The following is a 26,145-nucleotide window of genomic DNA, read 5'->3' on the forward strand; positions in this document are numbered from 1 at the left end:
CCATTACTTCCATTAGAATGGATCCATTAGGATCTGTCCACATTCTCTGCTTTGTGGGCTCTTGGGAAATTAGTCCAGGAGTTGGCACAGTCAGAAATAAGAAGTTCCTTATTTTATTCTCTCTCTTTGTTATCATACCCGATGGACACCAGTGCTCTCATTTTCACACATATGCCTGTAAAAATTGCAGCATTTCTACGGGGGCTGTGCTCCCCACTCACAATATGGCTAAAAGGGAAAGGATGTAAGGAGAAGTTTGGAGAACTTGCAAGGGAGCATCAATTAAACTGATAGAGGTTTTTAAACTGCTGTTGCTGGAAAAAGCTTTGCTGCCACTTACTCCAATTAATTTTCACAGTTGTTTCCACTAAATTCAATAAAAGAGACAACTTTTTACTAGGAACCTCTACAAGTTCAGTGCAAAAGGTGGCTATAGATCCCTCCATGTTCAGGGTGGTTTCTACTCACGTACCAACCCAATAACTCTGAAATTGAACAGGAAAACCATTTATTGCCTATACTGATGGTCTAATAGCTTTAATTGTCTCCCTCCTCTATGCCAACATCTTAACTGATTTCCTATGACAGCAAGGGTAAAAGGCTTATAAGGACTTGATATGTGAAAAAAGGTGTCACTTCTGAGTTACAAGTGAACTTTAGACCATTTTTCCACTGATGTTTATTTCTTCTTCTTTTCCACTAGTTTTTCAAGTTTTGAAATTCAAGCAAAATCTTAAAACAGCAACTTGCTATGTATTCTTACAATGAACTATGTAAATGCTACTGGAACTGGAAAATTTACATGCTTTTATTGTTACTAGTCTGTCATTAATTTCCATGGTTAAAATAACAAGTATCTGCCTAATTAATAGCGCAGTAGAAATTAAATTCCTTCAAAAAATTACTTGTTGGTACTTTATTTATCATTCAAATTATCACAATCCAAAGTAACAATTCCAGTTCTTAATCTCAATTTTAATATCTGGAACTGCTTTCCCATTAATTGTAATTGGAATGATGTTTTTTGTGTGTAAGAGTAGCATAACAAAGATACTAATGACAGCATGAATTCCATTTGTACTTGATTACTAAATTAATTATTAACAAATTTCATTCTCAGTTTTCCTGCTATATTTTAAGCAAGATGCTGCAATAAATAATAATACTAATTTTCTAGTTAGCTAAGAAGGTATTCAGGCATTTGCTTTTCTAGATTTTTGGCTGTTTCCTTCACTAACACTGAAAACTGTTTTTCTATGTAGTATGCAAATTTAAAGCAAAACTTGTTGGCAGAGCTAGACTTTCGGATTACTCAAATACTGCAGGAAGGTAATTCCCCCATAGCACAGGTTTCTCTTTCTCTGTTTAAAAACATATTATAAATATTTCTGCTTTCCAATAAAAGCTACTGACATTAAGCTTCAAGAATCAGGGATAAAATATAACAATGAACGTTGGGACTTGGATGTAAACAAGAAGAAAACATGTCTCCTGAGAAAATTGGCTAAGAATGTATTAAGATATTTCTGGTTTTGAGGCATGTATCAAGTGTTAAAAGAGTTACAGTAAAAAACAGAATAGAAATCTACCAGTCTGTTTTCTCATTTATGCATTTAGAATCTGATGGTACCCTTGCTATCACAGAAATTATTAAGAGTTCTGTGAGGCTCAAACTGGAGAGCTAATTCTACCACCTCTCAAGGGGATTTTCCTTTGTCCCCTCCTTTAATATTTATTTTTGTCTTCTGTTATTCTTTGTATATCAAACTCAGTTCTTTCCTTCCTCTCAGCGCCGGTTCCTGATTGAGCTGCTGCCCTGGGAAATGAATCAATTAAGTTTATGTTTGTTCTTGCCTCTGTGGAAGCAGAGGGGTGTGTTGCTCTGTAATAACTGTCTTCTGCTTGTGGAGAGGCTAATGCTTGTCTGAGCCTGTCACCCTGAATGCTCTGGGCAAGCTCTGCTGCTAGCTGCAGCCCTGATGGCAGTGGGAGGATTTCCTGAGGCTGCAGAATGCCCTCAGTAGTGCCCTGGAAGTCTCCTGGGTGCTCCTTGTGCTGCTCCCTCTGTACAGAACCATCTGCCTTGTGCACTGGGGGGGTTTTACATCTTGCCAGGAAGCAAGGAAGCCCATTCCTGCCTCAAAACAGCTGAGAACAGAGGTGCATCTGTGAACTCACTGTGACAGGAGAATGAACCAAAATGCATATGGCCTCCCACAGAAAGGTGCTTCTCTGAAGCTGTAGTGCATGTCTGCAAAGAGACTTACCAGTGAGAAACTCAGAGAGCTCACAGGGCACAGCAGGTCAGACAAGTCATGTGCCTGCTGCCACAAGACTGTCTGGATGCAAAGATACTAAAATCCCTTGAGGAAACCATGCTCTTCATTTACCTAATATTTATTACTTTTAGGGTAGAGGGAAAGTAGCAATTTTCCCCTAAAAAACAAAAATATTCAAATAATTCGTTGTTTCAAATGAAAAGAAACATCAAATAATAATAATAGAAACCTTCCCTGCCTTCAGTAACAGACAGAACCCCACACTTTCTCCGTTGTCTTTTCTAGTTATAAACCAGACCTAAAGCAGTTCCAAACATAAATGAAGGTCTCCAAAATGTTTTCTCTAAAGACTGGTATTCTCTCACCTGCTTAGCAGCAGCAGCAGTCACATGGACCCCTTTCAACACTGGGCAGAGATGACAAATGCCAGCAGTTCCTGGATTACAAAGGTCTGTTCCCATTACAGACATGAAAAATGTTCCTACACTGACAAGCTCTGAGCCTTTCACACCTGTTTAAGGCTCTGTTAAAGCTTTCAGGTGCATTTCCAGAAACACTCATAAGTGCATTCTGATGAAGGTGGGTACCTGTGGGGCTCAGCCCACCGCATTGCTGGTGATGAAACATTTCCTCATAGTGCTGCTCTTTGAATGCTAAGAAACAGGAAAATCCTTAAAATGTGGCCTCAAGGTTGGGCTGCAAAAGACACCTCTGTCAGGTGACTCAGGGAAAGGTCTAAAGCTTTGTCCACTTATAAAAAAGAGGATATGGAGTAAACAAAGCAAAGATTATGCTCTGGGTGAAATTCAGGGGTGGGCTTCATTCTTGTTTGATGAGGAAATCAGAAGAATCTATTTCCATAATAGAACCAGCAGCCAGCAGATTTACCTGTGTTATTTCCTACTCTGGCAAGTGTTTGATAAAGATGAACTGAGGCAAATGTTACTGTCCTACTTATTTAAATATATATATATATATATATATATTTAAACACTTCTGTCTTCCCCAGTGATGCTAGTCAATTATATTCCAATTGCTTTGGAAACAGAAATCATGCACCACGGACATCACATGAAGACTATGTCCTTACAAAATCTGCTTTTACATTCCACTTCACAAATGAGCAAACTGCAGCACTGAATGCCTGGTGTCGGGGAACTAAATAATAACCAAGTTCCATCTGTCTACATGAGATAATTCAAGAGGCTACAAGTACATGACAATTTGAAGATCCCCAACAGACTACCACTGTTGGAAATGGAAATGGCGTTCCTCTGAATTTGGAACTTTAATTCTTGTCACAATTGCATAGTTTTCTACAATTGGTTACTCTGACCAACATCACAGGATACCTATATAAAAAAAAACCCTTTCTGACAGTCACTTGCCAATTTTTTAGGCAACAACATTAGAGGAAGTTTCCAAAGCAGGTGACAATTTTTAAAAGTGTTATAGGAACTTAATAAACATTTAATGCATAAATTGTTGGATCACTGGAAGTGGACTTCTTGCCTGGAAAATGTTAAGACACTCAATATCAGAAGTGCTTGTTAGCAATTCCAGAAAAAGTGCTTTTTTTAAAAGTATGCAGTATATTTGATAGTAAGAAAACCTCAGAAATGTATGCAAAACTTACAAGCACTTGACAAAAACAGAAGCCTCATGTGTTGATTAAGAAATCAATTTGATATTATTTGTTTGCCTCTAATGTTTTGAATGAATTTTCTCAATTGTAGTGAGAACTTCAGTATTCCAAACTAGTGAACAACCTTCACAGGCAGTCCAAAGTTGTCTCTTGATTTTTATTTTTTTTTAACTGTCAAGTGAACAGAAGCAAATGATGGATTATTTATTGAAAATTCAATCACTCATGTACAAACAGAATTTGGGGGTATATCATATATCTAAGATACTTTTCCTACACTGCTGATTTTATGTTAGTAATCTAACATTACGAAATTAATATACTTTAGCACTTAGAAAAGGTACTTTACATATTATAAGATGTGGTATGTATATATAAGAGAGAAAAAATGGTATGAATAAAAGAATAAAGGTAAAAAAATAAAGGTAAAAATCCAAACTACAAAATGTGAATAAATATCAGCATCTGAAAACAATAGAATAAAAATAAGTGTGTGAGTGAGCCAATCCTGCACTTCCATAGAATAATTTCAAATTATTATTAGGAGCAAAGAAAGTGTTTTAAAACTGTAGATTGACAGAGTCATTGGGTTTAGAGCCAAAAGGACTCAGTGTAACCATCCAGTCTGATTTTCCCAGACTGTATTTCCTGTACCAATTAAACTCTTCATGGTTGTGGAAGTAAATATTTAAAAAATTATGTTAGCTACTAACAAAGGGTTGTTCCATAACAAATTATCTCCTGATCTCCTGTGGTAATTTCCTTCACAGGTGAAATGTTGCAATCCGTTTTTCTTAGTGAATCTCTCTAGTAGTGCTTAAGACTACAGCACTTGGAGTCATAAGAATAGATTCTTTTCACACTGGTAATAGGAATTGTTTTTACCCTAATTTTAACTTCTTGACTGTGAAGAAAGAAAATTCTTGACTGTGGAAGAGATGTAAAAGATTCACAAATGTGGAGAGGCTGGTTCTTTTTTAAGTTTTGGACTAATTCTTTGATCTATCACTTATATTATTTTCCATATCTACCATTTAGCAACAGAATGAGCAGACCACTGGGTGTAGGAATTATGTCTGAACAGAGACAAAAAACTTCTCAGAACATACAACAAAACAGATCAAAGGTGAAGAACCAAAAAGCCTGAGAGAAATGTATTTGCAGAATGGCATCTTGGTTCCTGGACTGTCCTGGGTGGGTATGGCTTTTTCCACTAACATGGCCTGCCTGATTTGCAGAGATTCTTTACGAACACCAAAGCACATTTGTTTGGATCAGATTTTTTTCCTAGCAGTTGTAGAACCAGCTGTATCTTTTTCAAGGCCTATCAAAGTTCAGATGATTCTGGCCAATATTAGTCATTTAACTGCTAGTTAGTGACTCTGGTAAACTTCATATCTGGTGTCTAAGACAGTAAGTCCTCACTGGTTAATATTTCACAGAGTATTTATTCCTGTGAAGGTTTGGATCTCTCAATTTACAGTTTCTGAAATGTCAGAACTGGAAGGGTATATTACTGTTTCATAAAACAGCTCAAACACAAGGCAGCACATTGTACATACAGTTACTGGACCTCTTCAAGGAAGGCTTTATTTTTCCAGGAAAAAAAATCAATTGCCAGTTTCTTACGTGATTTTCTGAGAATAGGGCAAGGTTTGTGAAAGCTGGTGAGATTACCTAACACTGGAAGATATCCCAATTTTATGTGCCTATTGTTGGTGGTTTAAGTGGACACAACCTTTTCATACACATGCAGTACTTCACACTATAATGACTGAAAGGCTGAAATCCAAAAACACCTCATGCTTTCTTTTAAGCTTAACACAGATGAAAACACCATCAGAGTGAGTTAGGCACTAAAACTGCATGCACTAACCCTTAGTGAGGAGGAAACATGAGCTAGGATCCAGTGCCAAGTTTAGCAATGATTTCCATCCATATGTCTATTAGTATCAACCCCACGTGCATCATCTGGTATGGCATTTCAATCTGCTCAAAACCAGTGATGAACAGTCCAGAGATTATTATTTGCTGTTCATTTGCTGCACATTAACTGTTCTAGTTATCAGTTAAAAACCTCATAGACATACCTGCTGCAAGTGTCCGGTGAGATTTTAAGTAATTATTAATGTATTAAGCACAATATCAAAGCTAGAAGAACTTTTTTTAAATGGTTACTTGGACTATTACTCCAAGACCTGAAACAGAGATTCAATTTTAAGTTTGAGAACACAATTCTTAAAGTTACCTTAAATCTGAGCTTGATCAAACTAAACATACACAGATTCAGATTTCTGGAAGTGTGCTGAAGGTTGTTCAGAGCAGCTTGGTAGGTCCAGCAGTCAGAATAAATAGCTGCTGCTGTGAATTCATATTTGAAAACTGCATCCACTATTCTGCACGCTCTGGCATCTCTCCCTTCTCAGGGATCACTGTGCTCATGCTCAGACTGGTGAGGCCATATCAGTGCTCCTTCTCCTAATCACGCACAGCTAGACCTGTCTGTCTAGCAGGTATGAACATCATGAAAGCATTTGGTGAAGAAGGCATGGGAGGTCTCTGGCTGCAGAGAAGGGATGGTGCGAAGCTCCTGTCACTTAAGCTCTGTCCTCCGTTCATCCCCATGCTGAAACCCTGGGATGAGTCACACTGTTTGGATACACCCACAGAACCAGGGATGGGAAAACTTCTTTATAAATACCATACTACTTAAAAAGAAACTGAAACCAAACCCAAAACCAAAACACCCGACACCTCACTATTTTAACAGTTGGTTTTTTTCCCCCATTTAAATCCCAGACAGGGAGGATGAGTTTGGAATTCAAGGTTAACAAGGCATTATCTGGAGACTGCTGTTGTCTGGTAGCATGTCATTCATCCTGTGACCCATGCACAGACCTCCTTTTCTTGCTTGCAACAATAAACAAATTAATTTGTATTTCCTAATTTTTCTTGCTTATGCCTCTTGAGTTTTCCTAGCAACCAGTAGCAATGCAGATAAAACTACTGGGGACCCTAAGCACAATGCAGTCAGCAAAATGCATTTTACACTTCAAGCACTTTCAGCCTCTTTTCCTTACCAAAATTTTTAACCTAAGAAAATTTCCTAACAAGAGCAATACCCTTTTCCTTAATAGATGGTCATATTGCAGGACAAGGTGTTTTTGCTAACAGGAAAATGTTATTAATTCTGGCTAAGCAATGACTTTCATGATGTAGCATTTAATTAATAAATGTAATTTATTTACAGCCATAACATGACAGGATGCTCCCAGAAGATTTTTTGGTAATTAAATTTTATATCTTCCCAAGCATTATTCTCTGTGCTCAAAGGAAAATATTGACATCTCCTCTTTTTAATTATTTTTAAATTTATTTTGGACTTGACTGATAACCAGGGTACACTGCCAAAAAACTACAAAAGAGAAGTGAAAATACGATGTTAATGCTTTCATAACACATTACTTACTGTGGTGGCACAGTGGATGTCTTTCCATACATTGGCTTCCCTGGAGAGATCTGAGACTTCAAAAAGGTTATCAAGAATAACTTCCCCAATCATGTCATGTCTAGAAAATCTGTCAAAATCATAAACACTGAAATGCAATTTCCTGTTGCTGAGTTGATCATAGGCTACAGGAAACTGAAAGGTTTCATCAAAGACAGGATTTAATGTCTTTCTGTGAACTCGTGTCTGAAACTTCTTTTTCCTATCTGGAAGCAGATAAATCTTAACGTAGGGGTCGGATGTTCCTGTGAAGTCTTTAGCAGGCAGATCTAAGGCTTTGACAATTGTGATAGCCAGAAGTTCATTCTCATAATCATACCGGAGAGTGAAGTTAAGTTTTCCACATGTTTTCACATCTTCTTGTTCCCCGTCAGAATCCACAGATTTCTGTTTGTAGAGTTCTGGTTTTATTCTCCCAATGCTGGTTGTGGTCTCTCCCCTTTGCAGAACCGGGTCTGTCCCCATGTTAAAATCAACACTGGACACTTGCATCTGTCTTGGCAAGTGCCTCCTGAAAGAATTGTGCCTGCACACACACACACACACACACACACACACACAAAATAAGCCATGGTTATCTCTGGGAAAAGACCATCTCTCAATAGAAAATATAAGAATAAATTAATGAGGGCTCCTCTCTTTAAAAGAATTAAAAAAATATTCCTCTCCACACCCCCTTCTGTGTTTTGCCAGTGTTATAGCATCCTTGAGAGGGAATGATCATTAGGAATTAATTTCTTGGCTCAGGAGACACCCAGTGTCGCAGAAATTAAGACAGTTATAACTTTTCTTTCAGACTATGCAGCTGAAACTGAATTCGTGTTCTTTCACAGAACAAGTTGAAGTTGACATCACATGATCCCACTTTGCTAGGGCCTGAGTAAAGTATGGTCAAACAGGAAAAGAAAAAGCACTCTCAGAATTTTTATCAGTACTGTCTGGTTTTTGGAGGCATTCCATGGTGGTTTTCCAATAAATATTTACCAGCCTTCACACTGATGGCCATGAAAGGTGCCTGAAAGGGAAATGCAGAGCTGTGTCTGGAGGTTTTTAGCACATGCTTTGCCATCCTACAAAATTTTATATATAACTGCTTGATATCTGCTACACTGAGGTGCATGCTGCCTTCTCCAAAAGCACTGGGAATATTTTTTCCTCCCTGCAATACATTTCAGAGTTTTGTCAACAATTTTCTGTCATTGTTGGTTTTTTTTCTTCTTTTGTTCTCATGGTCTGTTGTCAGTATATTCAACAGCTGATTCCTGCACTACTAGCAAGAAATAGTATGTTAAATTCCTTGCAATTCTGAATACAATGTTGCATAAACATATGTATTTTTGGGCATATCTTGGCTCATGAATCCCAATGGAAATTTGTGCCATTCCTACTAAGAGTGAAATCAAATCCCTGGCGTGCCTTACAACCTTAGGGTACTACAAAAACACTGGCCAAAAAGCTTCACGGCATTTATCAGCAGCAGATGCCATTATGACTACACTTTCCAGTTTATTTTTTAGGCATTTTCACATTTCCTTGGTACTTTCCTACCCCAACAATCTGTGCTGCAGAAGCTTACCACCTCCTCCTGTGAGCACACTTAGTTGCCATTATAGAACAATCCGATTGTCAGAATTTCCTTTGCCTTTTGCAACCAATTGTTTATTAATGCCACACATAGCCTTGCCTTATTGCTTGGTTTCCCTGTGGTGTTGTGTTCTGAAAACAAGAGGTGTCACAGCTGCATGTTTCTTTGTTTAAATCAGAAATGCAAATTGTCCATTTGAAAGCAACCAGGACTCATTTCATAGATATTATTTGTATTTTTGCTATAAGTGTAGAGATTGCAGAAGGCATGAAGCACAAAACTGCTGCAGTTCAGCTGAGCAGAGATACAAGAGTGTAAGCTGCAGCTATTAAATAATAAACTAGAGTGTTTCCCCTTTTAGCTGTTTCAGTCCTGCTAGGTGCAGGGAGGAGTCCTAGCTCAACACATGAACAGGGTAGGGAGAGCTTCATAGCCTAGACTTGAAGTAGCTCAACAAAAGCTCAAACAAATCCAGGTGTTTGGATATCAAATTTAGGTGAACAATACACCCCTCTTGTAACATACTTTGCTTTTCTTTGTTTATACACAGACAAGTTGAAAGCTTTTCTTTACCCTTAAAAGTTAAAACTCCCTGAATTCATAGTGTCTAATGTCCACACTGGAATGGAGTGAGGAATGAAAAGGCCCTGAATGGTCAGAAAAGTAGAATATTGTCCACAGGAGGTATCACAGCTGCTCTTGTGCTTTTTCCCTCCAAGAAGTGCAATCTCATGGGTGTGCCAAAACATGGGGAAGGAGTTGAACCCCACTCAAAATGTGGACAATAAATTCCTGGGCTGGCAGCAGTTTAGGGACAATCTTTTTAGTATCTTTGACTCCTAATGAGGTCCAGAAAGACCTGTGTTACTGCTACTTCTGTCAGTGCTAAGGAAACCTGTGCAGAGTCTCCCTGAGTGCTCCTCACACCTGCAGCTGTACTACTGAGATGCCCAGATAATCACAGAGTGATAGAATAGTTTGAGTTGCAGAGGACCTTAAAGGTCATCCAGTTCCAAACCCCCTACCATGGGGGCATCGTGTTCAAACCCTGTTGTACATGAGCAGCAGCTGAAATTGCTTTTGCAGGGGAAAGAGTGAAGTTGATTGTACAACATCCGTTTGAGCAAAAACAGGTACATGACAAATTCTCTTCAACTTCTCTTGCATTTTTGACAATGTTAATGTATGGGTTAATGTATGTAAGCAATATATAAGACCCCAAATCTATGATTTCTAAGGTACCAGCTTTCTTTTAAATTTTCAGACCTCATGCACTTCAGATCCTCTCCTGAATTGTTGTGAGATGTCACTAAGTAAATGAATGCATTTATATGGCTGTTCCCTGTGGGAATCAGCAGCACTTTTGCTCTAGTAAGCCAAAGTCCTAATTACACAGTGCCTAGTATCTGTTCTGAGTCACAGTCTTTCACCAAGACAGCTAATTGGTCTGTTAATTATTAAGATGTTTCATTGTTGTCATGGCAACATATTTATCTTCCTTTGTTCTGCAGTAACAAAGGGACTAATGGCTGTGATAATGAAATACAAGGATGTCAGAAAACCAAGTTGTTAAAATGTGGCAGAGCTACCAACATCTGCAAATTCAGGTACTTCAACCTCTACTGACTCTTACATGCAGCACTCCTATGGTAGACTTGCCTTCCATAACAGAACAAATACATTTTGAGTAGCAAATTCATTTTGATAGCAAATCTGTATGTAAATCTAATATAAAACTCTATTTTCATGGGCATAATGACACTGTGAAGCTGATTTCTAACTCAGTAAGAGTACCATATCTCTGACAAAAGAGAGGAATAGGATACTGATTTATGATATGACTTGAGATTTATGAGGGGTGACTTGGGTCTAACTTTCCTAGGTGGCATTAGAGCAATCTTTCCGTCCAAATCCAGAAAAGGGCATGAACCCAGGTGGTACTTAGACAGAATGAAAGCTTCCCTCTTCTCCTTGCAAACACTAAAATCAACAGTGTTTGTTTGTTTGTATGTTCGTTTTTCTTTAACCTTAACAAACCCAAACACTTCACCTTTGTGCCTCCTGGGAACCAACTGGCTCAACACGTTCCTCTCCAGCTGATGCTAAAGAGCAAAAAGCATGTTCTTGGAAAATACAGGTGAATGTCTGAAGAATGGATTTTCATAGAAACAATAAACTATATTTATTGTGATAGCAAAATACCATCACAAATTATGGGAAAGGATGGTTCTCAATAACAGAGCAAAATTATTTGCAAATGAGCACCACTGCTGCAGTTCTTCTGCTGTAGTGTACTGGTTAGTTGGTATCAAGGAATAAAGAACTTATAACAGAGCTTTTAAGTCTTTTGACATTATCAGGGACTATGAAAAGTATGTAGTTACAAGTAAACAGAAATGCATCATTTCCCCATACTGACAGGTCTCTGTGTTAGTGTACAGTCTAAAAAATGTGATCAAGCACATTTAATTGTTGTTCTGATTGGCTTATTAAAATCCTCATGCTTCAATTACAATGAATTAATATTATTTCATTTATTTTATTATGAGCTGATGGCTGCACGAACCCTTCATAGAACTGGTTACAATGCTTTAATTTGCCCCAGCTCAGGTGAGATCAGTGCACAGGAGACAATCCAGACAGCAAACAATTCTCTCAGATCCTTTGTCAATGGAATGCATTTAGGAGAAGGTGCATCTGAACCCCTCAGGGCTCCTGAGGACAACAAAGCAGTGCTGCATTGAAGATGGGGCAAGAGAAGATGCTACCTCTGCATCTGCCATTGGCTCCTTTTTGTTTAGAGGTCTCCAAACAAGGACACCAGAGCCAGGTTTCAGTCATTTTGCTGGTACATTGCTGCCAGCTGGGGTTAATACACAATAAGGAATAATTTAGACGCCTAGTCTAAATGTCCATCCTTATTCTCATAATCTTGGCAGCAGCAATTAATATGGGCTGCTAAGTTAGGACTCCCTTAAGGCAGGCAGGGTTTAGATGAAATGCGGTTACAAACAGAAATATCACCATTTCTGGGTTAGTTTTAAGGTTATCGTTCTAAACATGTTTTGTAATAGGATGCAGAATTTTTCACCAAACTCTAAAAGAAGGTGATGTTTCCAAACACCTACTGATTTCTACTGAATGGCTGTGGTGGGGCAATAATTTACTCAAAGCGCAGGAACTGTCCCTTTTAGGGGAGATTTAATCCTAATAATCTTGAGAAGATAAACCTCCCTTACAAGGTTGCAGAAAGAACTGGTATTGATAGGAAGTTTTACTTTTGTAAAACTGTCCTTGGCTTCACAAATATTTTGTACTCAGTACCCAGTCCAAATCACTCTAGAGACCTGTAAGAATATTTTCACTGCCTGAAGTAGATCTGGAGCATATCCCTGGAACTTCTCTATAGTACCACAGGGACTATTCAAGTCCATTTGTCAGCCAGCTATTTCTTCTGTCTGTTCAGGAGGTCAGACAGTCTGAATACTTGGATTTGATGGATAAGGCTCAGTTAATATCCTTTTAGGCAGCAGTGAGCTGGGTAATGGGCTTGTCATGCTAAACTCTACCAATTTTTTTCCCCTCTGTGTTTAGTGTAACAGTTCAGAATTATCCGAGTGCTGTGGGAATGTTCCTCAGCGTGGTTTGGACTAGCAGGAACCAGGCATAGCCAGGGTAATGTGGTTTAGGGCCAGCTGGACAGTCTCATAACCTCTGGTTGGAGTACTCTCATTTTGGGAGCTTCCTGTGGCTTCTTGCTGGCTGCTCTGTGAGGCTGGAAGAGCTGAGAAAAGCACTTGAGCACTCACTGCCACAACAAGTGCACTGAGCTGGTAAAACATTGCCTCCAGGGCTCCCAGGAGGCCAGCAAAGTATGTGCCCACTCAGTGTAAAGCACGTGTCTTCTCCTTTTGCCTCTAATTATTGTGAATGTGAATTTTTGTTTGTTTCTTTGGGTTTAGTTGGTTTTTTCATTTGGTTGGTTTTGGGATTTTTTTTTCTTTTGTAGCATATGTTTCCTTAGAAAATAGCATTTTGAGAAAAAAGCTGCTTCCTACACAGTATCTGTACTGTAACTTATGGCTTTACACAATAATTCAGGTGCCTCTTTTAGCCTTAATTTTTCCCAATCTTTGCTTATAAAACAATCCCCTTTTCATTTCAGGATCTTTGCAGTTCATTGTTTGTTTCCATGCATTATATTTGCTGACAGTGTTTGAAGAAAATCCCATTGGAATCTATAGATCTCTGCATGTCTTCACTACTTTTCAATATAAAGTGGCACATAATGCAAAATTAAAGTTTGTGTCCTCCACTTTATTACTAAAGAAAACACTAAGGAATACTGTGTGCTTGTCATTTATTTATAGATCTATATGGACTCTTTACAGCTTCAAGATCAGTCCATAAGGATCTGTATTTTTAGGCTGGAATTTTAATTCCTTCATGATCAGCAAGCCATGTCTTAAAGAAATGTACCATCAACAACTAATCTATCATTTATTTGGTTGAGAGGGAAATTTTCATCTGCAAAACTATATATACATATATATATATAGGTATTATCTATCTATATACCTATATATCTATATCTATATCATCTATATCTATATCTATATCTATCTATAAAAAATATCTCTGTGAAAATCTAGAATTTCAGTTCTATTACAAAACACTGAAATATGTTTTCCTGTAATCAAAACCCAAAAGGGAAATGCTTAAAGTAGCAATGTCTATCTTTACAAAGTAGTAGAAGATGTAGATCTCACTTTCATGAGTTAAAATGATTATGTAACTGAAGGTACACTAAATATCCAAAAAAAAATGTGGCTTCACATTCACATGACTGATATTTCACCCATAACTACTAAGAAACTTGTGAATAATCCAGGATCATGGAAATTTTCAGCAATGTTCCTGCTCTACTTGTTCCTTGTGTGAGTGTCTCTCACTTACCTTGATGAGGACGTAGGCTCGGTGATCTGCCTCTGCATCCGAGCATGTCTGATCAGGTGCTCTTTCAGCGCATTCTGGACCTCTGCTGGTATATCAGGTGAAGTGTGGCTGATTTTCAGTGCAGCTTCAAGTACCTTGGTCGGAGCTTTCCCATTTTCTTTAACTTCCTTTTTCTCCATGTTCTCCAAAACCTCCGTAGGAGCGCTGGAGTTGCTCTGCGGGACATTACTGGTGCTGGAGGTGAGAGGTTTGCTCCTCCAGCAGGGCCAACAGAGCTTCCAAAAGACAAAAAGTGAGACCACCAGCAAGGCGAGCCCGCAGAAGCTGACGACAACTGCTAAGAGACTGACTGAGACATCTGCAAGGAATTAGAAACAAAAATCATCGTGACAGACAACATGCAGAGAAAAAAAAAATTAAAAATTACAAAGTTGGGGACATAGAAGCATTTTTATCATTGTTTGTGTAGAGCTTTAAAGTCGTATTTAAGGTTGTGAGTTTTTTCTTTTTATATTTTCTTTGATATCTAAGCCTGTACCTTTAAGATGTTATTATTTTCTAGTATCTGCTTCACAAAAACTCTTTTAATTGTTCAGGCCATGGGCCAGTATGTGTACCACTCACCACATACTCAGACATCCTTCTCAGGAAGTTCCCTTCTCAGGAAGTAAGGAAACAATCCCAAAAACTCCCAGCCATGGTTGACTAAGGACTTTGAGATCAGTAGGTGAAAGAAATATTGACCAACTTTGCTAAAGAAAAGTTATTATAATCAAACAACAAATATCCTTACTGAGACTTAAAGCAAACACATGAGAATTCTGTGCACAAATCTAGATTTCCAGTTTTGGAGACAAGTACCAGTATAGACAGCCTTCTCCTTATGGATAATGTACACTTCCCTTTACTTACTGGCTTCAGGTGGAGGACAAAACTTCTGGAAACATCAACAACTTTAATGTCAGTCAGAGGTTGTTGATGCTTAGCTCTTTAGAACATACATTTAGAATATAAAGAATATGTCAATGAAAAAGTAAGCCACAGTCAGCATTTTCTCTCAGTACACATGAAGACAGATCAGATCTAAACTGCTAGGTTGATGCACAAATTTCTTAAAGATTTGCCGAACTTCTGACTCCATACCAACTGCTTCAGAAACATTTTAAAACCTAGCATTTAGGCGTAAATAGGAACAAGATAAAGTCTATCACAAATAAGAGATTTCTGTGGTTAAATTGTCAGCTCTGGACCAAGACTTTGTCAGATCAAGATAGCACAGCTGTATCATTATCTAAAATTCTCCTGTGAAAATACAGCTGGCTTAGAGAACATAGTGAAATGCCCCGAGCTGTACAGAGATCATGCTGTACACTGAGCTACTCCTGCTGCCCTGTATTTGACTTTTGCTGCCAAAACTGCTTAGAATATCCAATAGCCTGGGCAAAGATAGGAAAACAGATTTCATACCAACAAAATTCTATGGACACACTTTTACTTTAGGAGATGGTGGACCACCAGGACTACCAGTTGAGCCCTAATTAGCAGTTTTATTCTATGTGACATGCTTCCATTTGATTTTTCCAGTATCCTGTAATATTATAACCAAAAAATTCCTTTCCTTTTCAATAGAGTCTTTTATACGCCTTAAAACTATTCACTAAGCCCCGCTTAAATATCCCTCAAGTAACAGCTGCTGCTCTTTGTTACAACAAGTTTTGACAGTTTAACATCTAATACTTTGTATCCATAACTCTAGGCTACAGACTACTAAACTGAATCACAGTAGAAGTGCAAAGAGAGCTTGAGCATATTTTTATAGATTTTCACAAGAGCAAAAAAGGTATGGATTAGCTCCATGAAACAGTATGTACCTCATCAGCCCATATGAGAATTGAAGATAGAAAGATGAAGCAGAATTATGAGGATAGAAAGCTGAAGATGAAAATTTGGGAATATTTTCTTGATTAATATATAATATCCAGGTGCATCTCTCAGTAACAAACACTGAACTTACAGACCACTCCCCATCAAAATGTGTGAGAAAACCAAAAACATATAGAAAATGTTGTGGTCTGGAGATCATACCCTCCCAGTCAATTCCTAGCCATGGATCAGGAATTAGAATAGGAAAATGATCATTCTTAATGGGTGGTTTGGATGTGGCCCATCTGTTTCAACAGATGACAGACATTAATAACAAGGAGAGAGGCTCTTGCATAACCTCAGTGCCAGGGAATGGTCTGTAATGGGCTGACTGACAGATGCCAGAGGCCCATCGAAGCTGCTCTGTCAGTCCACCCCTCAGATGGACATGGGAAAAAATATAACAAAAAACTTGTGGGTCAAAATAAGGTCAAGATCCTCCCCAAGGGAAAGATCACTCAGTAATTACTGTCATGGGCAAAACAGACTTAACTTGGGGACATAAATTTGTTACCAATCAAATCAATGGTGACTGACAAAACCAAACCATAAAACACTTTTCCCCACTCCTCCCTTCTTCTGGGGCTCAATTTTGCTCCTGCTTTCTCTACCTCCCCCCTCCAGCAGCACAGAGGGATGGGCAAAGTGCAGCTGCATCAGTTCATCACACATTGTCTCTGTTGCTCCATCCTTGTCAGGACTCCTCACCCCTTTCCCTGCTGCCCTCCTCCAGTGTGTGGTTGCTGCCACAGGAGACAGCCCTGCACAACCCCAGTGGGAGTCCTTCCCACGCATTGCTCCAGTGTCCCTTCCCTGGGAGCAGACCTTGGGGAGCAGACTGCTCCAGCATGAGCCAACCACAGGGGCATGAGTCTTGCCAGGAAACCTGCTCCAGTGAGGGCTCCTGTCTCCACAAGTCCACAGATCCTGAGATCCTGCCAGGAGCATTCTGTAGGGTGGGCTCCTCACAAGGTCACTGTGTCCTTTGGGAATTCACCTGCTTTGGGATTGGGATGCTCCATGGGTTGAAGACCAGCAGGGGAAGGCAACTCACTCACACCTGGAGCTCTTCTTTCCCTTCTTCTTCACAGACCTTGGTGTCTGCAGAGTTATTCCTTGCATATTCTGGCTCCCCTCTTCCAGCTGCTGATGCACAGCAGATTTCTTTTTCCCCTTCTTAAAAATGTTTTCCTGCAACCCCGGTGTCGGAGGGGCTTTGCCTAGAACAAGCTGGTCTTGGCTCTGTTGGAAATGGGGGAAGCTTCCAGCAGCTTCTCACAGAAAACTTCCTCCTGCTACCAAAACCTGGCCAGGCAAACCCAATATGCAGCCAAAATCAAATTTAATATATTCAGCCAGCAGTAGGCCTCACTGAAGAACCGTCTTTGATAGATTGAACCAGACAAATTGTCAGGCAACCTGGCCAAATATTTTCTGTTCTCAAAGTGTGACAAAAAGTGGAACCCTTGAAAATGTTGGTGGTCTGACAGAAATAAATAAAAATTTAAAAAAAAAAATTAAAAAATTTAAAAATCAATTTTGAGTGATTTACAATATTTCCAGTTCATTTTAGGGATGGTTGGCATAATTAGGCTATATTTTGAGAGGAAGACTTTTAGAACTGAAAATTGTAGGGTTTTTTTCCATTTGGAAAATGTTGAAGGAGGATGTTATAACATCTTTGAAGCTGCTGGAAACATTTCAAAACCAGAAATACGAAAATTGATCCCTTCCAGCAGAGCTTCAATTTGATGAATAGATACTATCAGCTGAAAAACATTTCATCAAAGCATTTCTAATTTAAGATTTTCACTGCAAGACATTTTTCAAGCCTTCAAATAACTTGTTGTCTCCTTTCAACACCTACTCCTGTACTTCAACTTTCTCTAAGCAGTTTTTCTGTGTTTCCATTAATCTACTTCAAAGTTCAAAAAGCTCCCGAAATCCTCACAGAAAAGGTATGTTTTATATCTATACATCTATAATCCTATGAAACATCTGAAGTCTCAAAAGCAGAGATCGGGAACTACTTCTATAAACAGTAAAATCTTGTTATTTTATTAATGAATTAAACAACCTAACATCTTGAATTTCATGGTGCAACAAATACAGGAAATATTTGATTTGCAAGAAAGTTGATCAAAATAGTTCTTTGCAAAAAACTACTTAATTACATTTATTGCCACAATTGCTAAAAAGCAATCACTATGCCATAAAATCAAAATTGACATTAAAAGCACATTGTTTCATGTCCTTCCTTCTGTCAGTCACTCAACTGAGCGACTGCGAGAGATTTGTTGTTATGTAAAGACTGAAATCACCTGAAGAGCAGACAAATGCTTTGTGTGTTAGGCTGGATATGTCTCTCATAATAAGTTTTTATAGGAAGTTTGGTTGAAGAATGCAAAACATTAAGAGAAAGTTCCACAGACTTGGAGCTTCTTCACATCCCTGCTAAGGAGTCCTGGTTGGGAAGAAAAATGGGTACTGAAGGATGGATTTGTCATCAGACTAGGGTTGCACTTCACATACATAAGTATTATTTACAGATATAGAACTGGTGACAAATTCAAAGTCTACCCAAGTTTTCAAGGGCAGAAGGAGATAGACACTGCTGGAACAGCATTAATTGCCAATATTGTGAATAACGTTCTCACTGGTCTCTGGTCTGAAAAAAACCAAAAACCGTCTTGAACAACTCTTTCTGAACTGGTAATTGCAGCTTGTCTGCTGTGATTTAGATTTGCACAGGACATCCCTCTGAAAATTCAGAAACATTACAGAATTATGCAATTCCCATTCTTGTTCACATGTTTGGTATACTCAGGAATGTCAAGAAGATCTTTTTCCTCATACCATCTCCTTCTGGTCAGTGGGAGATCTTCCAATGGCTTCATTTCACTCCTGGTGAACTCCCTTTACAGACATCTATCCTAAATGTCATCTTTCTAGTATTGATAGAATTTAATAACTGAAAGCATCATGTTTCCTCATGGTTTTGTATTTAAAACTACTCTTTATAGATATGGAATTTTGGACAATTTTATATTTCTCCTTTCTATATTTCTCTTAAGAAAGACATGTCTACTGATAAGCCTCAAAAATTCTCTGCATTTTTATAAATATCCTCTGATACATTTCTACCATAAAAGTCTCCCTGAGAGCCAGTCTTTTGTGTCAGGCAGGAACATCACCATGTGTTGCTTTTTATTTTTCTCTTCTGGATGCTTGGTAATGTCTTGAGCATTGGGTTCAGTACTATGGATTCCAAAATTTTTTTGTTTGAAACTTCCCTCAGAAAAGTTCTACCCATGGATCCATTTGCAAACATGGGCATTGGCAGACTCCCATTTCAAAACTAAATTAAGGTCACTTACATTTTAGGCAACATACGCCTCATGAGGCTGAACTTGGAAAAACATACTCCACAAATCCATGATCTTGACTGGAGACTGAAACACCACACAGTGCTGTGATGCAGATGCCCAGGGTCAGGCACATCTGATGTCAATATAAACAGAATGGATTCTTCCCACAAAAGGAACAGGGGTGAAAGGAACACTTAGGGAAAAGGGGGATTCTAGTCTCTTCTGGGCCATTTCTTTGTCTATATCTGATCTTGGTTCTCTTAAATATTTATAGCACAATGTCTGTAACCTGTGCTCAAACATATTTTTCTTTAACTTTGAATTTTTTATCTTGTTCATTAAGCCATAAGGAACTTCACCCTTTCCATAATAAAGGAACTCTTGTGTATGTAATAACCAGGAGTCAGCTCAATCAGGTAAATTAATGTGATTTTCTAGGATTTGAAGGGAAGGGAAGGGAAGCACGGCCCTTATAAATTATAAAAAGACCTGGGCAAATGAATCTCCCCTATCCCCATGTGCATTAACTAGTTGGTCCAACCCATCATTTCTGCTGTTTGGTTTTTCTCGGGGAAATTTTAAGCACATAAAAACTTGCTGGTATTAATTTTTACTCTGTATTAGCAGATCTTCCACAGCTATCTCTGTCTCATCCAAATCCCTTCAGATGGGGACATGATGGTTTAGCATGTCTCAGAAAGTGGCAGGTGCAGAGTTTTATTTTCTCTCTCAATCTGAACCTGTCAAAATACCTGACTTAGATATCAAATGGCAAAAAAAGCCTTTCACTTAAAAGAGTAGGTGTGACTTCCTCCTGCTCTCATGGAGAAACCTCCTTAGAAGATCTTCAGACTTTTACTCTGACCTTACAGTGGATGTGTCCCCTCCCATTTAATTCATTCTGTTTTCTGAATTTGTTCTGTACAGCCACCACCATCTTCTGCTGGTAGGTCACTTCTTAATGCTAGCAGAAACATATGATAGCTTTTTTTCCTGACAGGAGGGGAACCCAATGAATTCAGGGATCACTGTGATTTACTACATGATCACAGCACACAGGATTATTAATCTCTTGTCAAAATCAATTTATCTAAGCTATATTAGAGATGATGGTTCTCACTATTGCCTGGCTGTGCGTGTAATTTATTGGTCTTCACTCTCAAGGCTTTTTCTGGTCTACATGCTTTTCTGCTTGTTGACTCAATCTCAACTGGAGGAACTCTCTGCTAGACCCACACCCACCCATTTAGCTTCCTATTAAACGAAAAAATCCTGGCCTTAAGCTTTGCCCTGTGCAGGTCTCAGATTTTTGAGGATCTCTTTGTGTCTACAAGAAGCCCTCATTATCCTTTTTCAGATGAGACAAGGAAATTAGAACACATCATATGGTCACTGGACTGCTGTTCACCACAAGCATACTATAAGCTGTAAGGAGGTTCATCTGAAGTGTCACCTTGGAATTGTCATGGCTATGTTTATTCTTACCCAGCATTATATAACCAACATCTCACACGTATGACAGGACCCAGGAAAACACTATGACTCTTCATCATCTTTATTGATATGTCCTCCAGATGGTATAAATCTTTCTGTGTTTCCCCCTGTATTTCTTTAAGAAATGCGTACAGAGGAAGATTCTGTCATAAACCTCTTGCTTTTACTGTGTATCCCTTCTATCTGCCTTGTTGTGACTACCTTCACATTTGTTGTAAATAAATCTGGTTTTGGTAGCACGTTAACCCCTCTGTTTTGACTTTACACTGCTGAATTAGAAGCATTTCTGGTTTTCACAGCTTGTTAACACTGATTTTGCAAGTTATGTTTTTCAGTAACCTTGTGTGTTTTTCCAACCAAGTTTTATTTTTCTGATAGTAACATTGATCTAACTAGGTGATGAACTGTATGGCAAATAATTTGGTCGGTCTGTTAACTGTTAAAATGTTTATTATTGTATATTCTCACATTCCCCTGGTAGCAGAGACACTGTTTCATTCCTCTGTAACAGAATGCTCACTTGTTTCACACAACAGTTACTTTATCACAAAGAAAAATGCTTCTTACTTGTATGACAGTCCTACACGGACCACAATGGCCTTCACATTTGTCCAAGCCACTTTTTGTCCCCGTTGTGCTTACTTTGGCACAGCTGAAAAGAATTTACAAGCACTCTGTGGGGTAAGCCTGTTCTTCCCCCTCCCCTAAATACATCCAGGCAGTGCAAGCATGGCCACAGCGTGTGCAAAGGAGCCAGGACTAAATGTAAACCATCAGCTGCCATCCAGCAGGTTGAGAGCTGTCAGAGGAGCTTCTGACAGCCAGCAGGAGGCACATGCCAGCTTCAGCAGGAGGACACTGCTCTTCGTGGAACAGTGAGTCTGTATTACAGGCTGGCTCCAGTGCTTTCTTACTCCCTCTGTACTTTTGTAGCAAACTGTCAGTCATGGGAGGGATAAAAATTTGGTAGGTTAAACTGTTGTGTTAACAGAATAAGTGTCAGTAAAATATTTACATGAATAACAAATGATCCCCTAGAAGCTGATGCTCTTTGCATGGTCAACTTTCAAAAATCAATTGTCTGACAAGCAAAGGATCAAGAGTGAGCATCACTCTCAAGATATTCACTACCCAGTCTAGTGGGCTAAAATATGCCCTCAGTGTTCATAAAAGAGCTGGTTTCCAGCTCTGCAATAAACACTGGTCACCCATGGGAGCTGATTATGAGGGAGTAAAGTTTTGCATGACCAGCAGGCCTAAAAAACGGCAAAGAGCACAAGATACCCACTATTTACAGAGGACATAAAATGAATTTTAAATACGTGTCCCTAGAGCAGAACGTCCAAACTCCTCTTACTATGCTGTATGCAATTGCTTAACCTTCAGAAATGCTCACAACTGGGACCTTTGATGTGCTTGGTTCCTTTAAACATATGGAGGGATGCTTAGCTGGAAAAAAATTAATTAGAGTCCTTTATTAATGAGATAACCTGAGCCTAGATATCAGTATAAGCACACTGCATATATGAGTTTGGGACAGTTACAGAAAATTAATAATTTACTAAATTTAGAGATACATTTTATTGTGGGAAATCATGCACATCCAGCTCCCATTTATTTTCCTCCTTAACTCTTATAATTGACATCTTAATTATTTTGCCCAAATGTACTGGAGGGGTAAAAGAAAAACAAAACAGCTGCACATCTAACTGAGCATTCTGCCAAAAATGCTATAACTTCCAGAAGAAAGCTCACTGTCATCTAATCATACAAAGGTACCATAAACCTAAACAGCTTCCTAATTTTTTCACTTGAGCATTCCACTGAGATGATTAGTTCATTAATATTTCACTAATTAATAGTTCTTGCAATTACTGGGGTGGAAAATATAATATCAGATGTCTATATTCACTTGTCTAAAGTTCTTAGAAATATACAAAATTTTCTGTCTTGTGAAGATTATTTGCTATGAGTTCTGTAGATTGATTATTCATTAACTAAATATGATAACCCCTTCTAGACCCAAGTAGTGAGCAGTAATTGAGGGCCCTAAGGTGTTTGTGATGACACTCAGAGGAAAAAATCTGTTGAATAATCAGTCATTTCTTTGATGTAATCCTATCTGTTCCTCAGGCAGGAAACCTGAATATCTCCCCTTTCTGCTTTGTTTCCTCATTTTGCTATACTCTGCCTTCCCAGATCCACACTTACCATTTTTTTCTTCTGATCGTGTCTCCAGCTTCCTCTTTTGTTTGTTTGTGTTATCATTTTAATGCATCTTTCTCCCATCTAGGCATATAAACTTCTCAAGAAAAATCACTGCCCAGTGTCTCTGCTTCCCTCTGAAACTTCTTGGGTCATGGGGTCAATATTGTCTCATATTTTGCTTCGAGCCTGTGATTGGGTGATGCATCTTCTGCCTCAAGCAGCTGATTCCTCTGAGAAGCTTGGCTGCTTTTCATGGTCTAGCTGAACAGAAAGCTATCACCACACTCACTAACATAACCATATCAATGCAGTTCTAGTTGCACAGCTTTTCAACTTCCAGAACATGTTTTTATCCTCATATTAAATAGAAATGGTCTGCTTTCCTTTTTACCATCTACTCTTTTCTGAAAGGTTGCTTACACTGTTCTTTCCTTTCCAAACATGTGTCTCCTCGTGGTTTACTGAATCACAGAATATTCTGAGTTGGAAGGGACCCACAAGGACCACCTAGTCCAACTCCTGGCTCTGCACAGAACCATCCCCAGGTACACACCATGTGCCTGGAAGCATTGTCCAAATGCTTCTTGAGCTCTGACAGGCTTGGTACTGTTTAGACTTCTCTCCTTTAGTGTCATCTCATTAGTGATTTTTGCCTATTCATACCTCTGTGACACTTTTAGGTATCTTTTTGAGATGAGGAAAACTGAAGGAACTTAACATTTCCACCTTTAATGAAGAGGATCTATGGTTGCTCAATGCTCTTGACTACATTGACTTTAACCATGGAGATGACAAGGAATTCTATGTGCATTTGAAGAGGAGGTATGGCATGGCTCACCTTTCAATGACACCACTTCTCTCAGCTTAATCTGTATTTAGAGTGTTTCTGTTCATAAAATTGATGCAAGTTATATTTACATCTTGTCTACCCAAGTGTTTACATATTAAACTATTGTCAGTTATCAACAATGACAGTGTGTCTGTTTCTCCTCTGGAGACAGAGTATTAATATATAAATGTTCATTAGCAGTGTTGTTAATGAGATAATACTCAATATACTGTGCATCTCAATAGAGTTTACACTCATTATCTAATACTGGTTTCCTTTTAAGGGGGAAAAGTGAGATTCAGGAATTTAGCTGAGATGTGGTATCCAGTGGTTCCAACTCCTGGTCTGTTTACTATATTTTTTCTTGATCCAACAACTGTAAAGTAGTTAGGGTTTGCAAATGGAAACCCAAGAAGATAGTTAATTTCAATAAATGTTTAAAAAGAAGTTCCTCTTAATATATACAATGCAATATGAAACCAAGTGTTGAAGATTCACGTTTTCTAAACAGCAGATCTTGGTTTACCTCATGGAATGTTTTGTGTCATTCACATCCCATCTGTTTATAGACCAACTTTGCAGAGCCAAATTTTCCAGGCTCCATAGGGTAATGCTATTCTCATTCAACCTTCTACCATTCAGACTGAGAAGATTAATACAGAGCATGATCAGAATATTCATGATCCGTGCTGGGGGAAAGGCTGAAGCCTCCTTGCCCCTCCTCACCTTGCTGCCCTGCCCCAGCAGCAAGGTCGGGCTAGGCTGAGTCGGGCAGGGTCAGACAGCAGTGATTTTTATCTGAGATACCACAAATAACCCGAGATTTTTGGAAAAAACTGTGGGTATTCAAAGAAAATAAAGCACCAACAAAAAGCTCCTCAGCTGTGGTGGTAGTGACAGCGCAGCTGTGGCACATGCTGAGAACCTGCTGCTTTACATGACCCGGTGTTAATTTATTTAATTTGCACTGTTACACTTGGCATTTGCTGGCCATAATGCAGGCTGCTCATTTGCATTTATGGACAGACAGTAGAGGTTATCAATCCCTTCTAGCCTGAATTAAGCACAGAACTTTGATGAATTTTCAAGCCCAGTCCTAAATATAAGTGCCAAGAAAAGCAAGGTGTCCAGAGAGCACCACACAGGATAATGAAAAAGTGCAGAGGCGGTTTCAAAAGGTGCAGAAAATCTAGCTATCCGAGACCAAAGACACCTCTACTAGGACTCAAAACCTTAGTTTCAATATGACAATTTTTCTGAATTTGGAATTTTCTCCTTATGCCCTACCCAAATTTTCCTGGGCAAGTGTCCTGGGCTGGACCGAAGTTCTGCCCTGTCTCCACAGGCTCCCACTGCCTGTCAGACGGCTCTCCTGCCTCCCCCAGCGATGTGCGGAGAGGATGCAAATACTCAAACCGCGTTCATAAAGCGGGGACCGCGAGGCGGGAGCTGCCGAGCTGCTCCCCGCACTTCTCGCCGCCTCCCCTCCCCAACCTGTTGCCCGGGCCCCCAGCGCCACTCGCCAAAGGCAGAGGGACGGCGGGGGACAGGAGAGGGCGAGCGGGTGCGCACCGAACCCCTGCCCACCGTGACAAGAGCATCGGACCCAGCCTCTGCCCCGCTGCCCGCCCGCACGGCCCCGCAAACACACGCAGCAGCAGCCCGGGCGAGCTTTCCACGCAGACAAACTCCGGTCGTGGGGAAAACCTTGCCGAAGCGGAGCTACGAGTGGCAAACGAGCGAGCTGCGGGGGTACAGCGCCGTCTCCGGCGGCGATTTCTGTCCCCTCGGCACCTGTCCGTGCTCCCCGGCCCCACGCCCGCACCCTCGCCCGCTGTCCCCAAGTTTGCCCCGCAGCGCTGGTCCTGGTCCCGGTGGTCCCGGCGCTCCGCTCAGCGCTCCCTGCAGCGCTCCCCAGCAGCCTCGGCGGGCTGCGAGAGGGAGCGGATTTTAAAGCGGGCTGCGTGCCTGCCCCCCCTCCGCCCCCTCCGCACGCAGGGAAAGCAAAGGAAAAAGTTGCGCTCTCCGGCCGCCCACGCCCGGCTGTCCGCCCCGCGGCGGCGGCAGGACGAGCCGGCGGCGGGGCTGCTGTCGGTGCGTACCTGTGCCGCCGATGCCCTGCCGGGCACTCTCCAGGGGGAAGATGCCGGCGCACTTCTCCCGCTCCACCTGCCCGCCCAGGCAGAGCTCCGAGATGATCTGCAGCGCCTTGTGGCAGAGGCTGCCCACGCCGTCCTCCGCCGGGAAACTCATCTTGCGGCCCGGCCGCCGCTGTTAGGCCATGGCCGGGCGGGACGGCTCCGCGCCCGACCCGCGCTGCCTCCCGCGGGGAGCGGAGCGGGGCGGAGCG

At 40.1% G+C, this 26,145-nt stretch overlaps 1 protein-coding gene across 1 annotated transcript in view; it reads right to left on the reverse strand.

Annotated features, from left to right (window-relative positions):
• Positions 1–26,145, reverse strand: part of SYT10 (synaptotagmin 10) — a 44,141-nt gene extending 17,996 nt beyond the window's left edge. The window contains exons 1-3 of the mRNA XM_033057682.2: positions 25,898–26,145; positions 13,974–14,331; positions 7,394–7,958 (exon numbers count right to left, since the gene is read on the reverse strand). Of these exons, the coding sequence (XP_032913573.1) occupies positions 7,394–7,958; positions 13,974–14,331; positions 25,898–26,048 (1,074 nt within the window). The 5' untranslated portion in view covers positions 26,049–26,145. The remainder of the gene's footprint in view (positions 1–7,393; positions 7,959–13,973; positions 14,332–25,897) is intronic.

The sequence above is a fragment of the Catharus ustulatus genome, chromosome 4, assembly GCF_009819885.2.
Source record: "Catharus ustulatus isolate bCatUst1 chromosome 4, bCatUst1.pri.v2, whole genome shotgun sequence".
NCBI classification, from domain to species: Eukaryota; Metazoa; Chordata; class Aves; order Passeriformes; family Turdidae; genus Catharus; species Catharus ustulatus.